Source organism: Antrostomus carolinensis, unplaced genomic scaffold (genome assembly GCF_000700745.2).
Source record: "Antrostomus carolinensis isolate BGI_N321 unplaced genomic scaffold, ASM70074v2 scaffold13798, whole genome shotgun sequence".
Classification (NCBI taxonomy): domain Eukaryota; kingdom Metazoa; phylum Chordata; class Aves; order Caprimulgiformes; family Caprimulgidae; genus Antrostomus; species Antrostomus carolinensis.
In genome coordinates this window covers 6,661-8,884 of record NW_010335095.1, presented here as the reverse complement: position 1 = coordinate 8,884, position 2,224 = coordinate 6,661, and the positions used below count along the sequence as shown (strand labels likewise).

The 2,224-nt window shown below is 54.7% G+C and overlaps 1 protein-coding gene across 1 annotated transcript in view; it reads left to right on the top strand.

Annotated features, from left to right (window-relative positions):
• Window positions 1-1,999, top strand: part of GPC1 (glypican 1) — a 103,051-nt gene extending 101,052 nt beyond the window's left edge. Inside the window, exons 7-8 of the mRNA XM_029086602.1 lie at window positions 782-957; window positions 1,648-1,999. Of these exons, the coding sequence (XP_028942435.1) occupies window positions 782-957; window positions 1,648-1,868 (397 nt within the window). The 3' untranslated portion in view covers window positions 1,869-1,999. The remainder of the gene's footprint in view (window positions 1-781; window positions 958-1,647) is intronic.
• Window positions 2,000-2,224: the final 225 nt, after the last annotated feature.

Sequence of the window (2,224 nt, the reverse complement as noted above, 5' to 3'; positions counted from 1 at the left end):
TTCAGCAGTGAAATGCATTTGCCAGGAAATAACTGTGTAGTTTGGTACTAAAGAAGCAGTTTTACAAGTTCCACCTGCACTCAGAAGGCAGAAGGGCTGGATTTACCTCACAAGCTCCAGAGCTGTTGCTTGAGAGTTGCGTATGTGTCTTTCTATCCATACCTGCTCTGAAATGCTGTTCCCTCATGAGAGGAAGCTCCGAGGTGACATCAAACGGGCAGAAACATCTCCCACCCATGGCTGATGATCAAAGGATGGCTGTGAGAGGAGGTGTGCAGCTGCTGGAGGCCTGTCTGGTTGTACCCTGCTGGGGGTATTCAGTCATCCCAGCATGTCAAGTCCCCACAGGGTTTAACTGGGGCAGGGATGAACGTGCTCCTCAGCCTTCCATAAGGACAAGAGCTTTTCCATAGGGGAGTTTCACTGTGACTCCACAGGAACCAGCCTGAGAGCAACCCTGCACACAGCCTTTCCTGCTGGAAACCCCTTCCCATGCTGGGAGAGTGATGCTGCAAGGCCACCAGCCACCTCCTACAAGCTGAGGTGACCTCAGGGCAAGCCCCAGGCCCGGATGTGGTCTGAGCATGCAGCATGGCTTAGGCATCTGTAGAGCTGGCTGCCTCACAGCAAACACCAGCACATGGAGGCTGTTCAACAAGCCAACGCCACTGACTGCAGCTTCTCTGGGGTTCAAAGTGGCTGGATTATCACTGGTGTCTGTAAATGGGAGAGGTGAGCTTAGCTGTGGGGAGACATCTAAACCTGTCACCTTCCTTCGCAGTTACCTGCCTGAAGTGATGGGCGACGGCTTAGCTAATCAGATTAACAACCCAGAGGTGGAGGTGGACATCACCAAGCCAGATATGACCATTCGCCAGCAGATCATGCAGCTAAAGATCATGACAAACCGCCTGGGCAACGCTAACATCGGGAATGATGTGGATTTCCAAGACGCAAGTGAGTTGAGCGGAACCGGAGAGGTCTATGGCAGGCGAGGGGCCGCGCAGTCAGTCCTGGCAGCCTGCATGGGCCTCTGTGCAGACCCTGCAGTGGGCCCTGATGGCAGAGAGGGGTTGTGGTGACCTGGCTTTGGCTCAGGGCTGCAGAGGGTCTGTTAGAGTGCAGCTGCCTTGCTGCGGGGTGGCTGGATGCTGTGCTGCTCCCAGCCCCTCACTAAGATCTCAGGTGCTTTCTCCAGTCCCAGCCCAGCCCTGCTGATGGGGCCACTGCTCCCATCTGCTCTGGAGGTTTCCAGGTGCTGCAGCAGCAGGTGGTTAAAGTCAACTGGAGATCAGGTATGGCCTTGCATCCTGTAGTGGGAGATGCAAAGAGGAGGAGGTGGCCAGGGGCAGGGCTGTGCTCCCAGCCCCTCACTAAGATCTCAGGTGCTTTCTCCAGTCCCAGCCCAGCCCTGCTGATGGGGCCACTGCTCCCATCTGCTCTGGAGGTTTCCAGGTGCTGCAGCAGCAGGTGGTTAAAGTCAACTGGAGATCAGGTATGGCCTTGCATCCTGTAGTGGGAGATGCAAAGAGGAGGAGGTGGCCAGGGGCAGGGCTGGTGGCCAGAGCTCCCTGGGGTTGCAGCAAGGAGGGACATCACCCACCATAAGGAAGGTGGTCAGGGCTCAGCCCATGTTTGTGTCCGCAGGTGATGACATGAGTGGCTCTGGGAGTGGTGACAGCTGTCCTGACGACGTCTGTGGCAAAAGACTTTCTAAGAGCCCCAGCACCAGGCAGCCAGAAACACACGCTATTCCTAAGCAGTCTGGACACGGCATCAATGGGGCCAGCAGCAGATCTTTGCCTTCTGCCTTCCTCCTCCTCCTCCTCTCGGTGGCTTTCATTGCCGCGCAGCACTTCTGGCGATAACTCACTAGCACAACCAGGAAAGAGACTGCGGCCGAGGGCTTCACTTTGCCAAAACCAACCAACCAACCAACAAAAGGACATATTTAATTCACCTTGGCAAAAAAAAAAAAAAAAGAAAAAAAAAAGGAACAAAAAAAGGGGGAGGAGAAAAAGGTTTCGGTTTTTTGCTATTTCTGGCAGTGCTCAAGCTGTTTTCTTCTTTCTTGGTCTCTTCCCCAATGCTGGGCCCTTCTTTCCGTACCTCATTGTTTTATTTTTGTTATTGCCACAAACTGGCTCTCAGGGCTGAAACAAGCCTTTGCAGAGAGGCCTCCGGGGGGAACCCGGCCGGCCCCTCCAGGGGCAGCTCTTCTGCT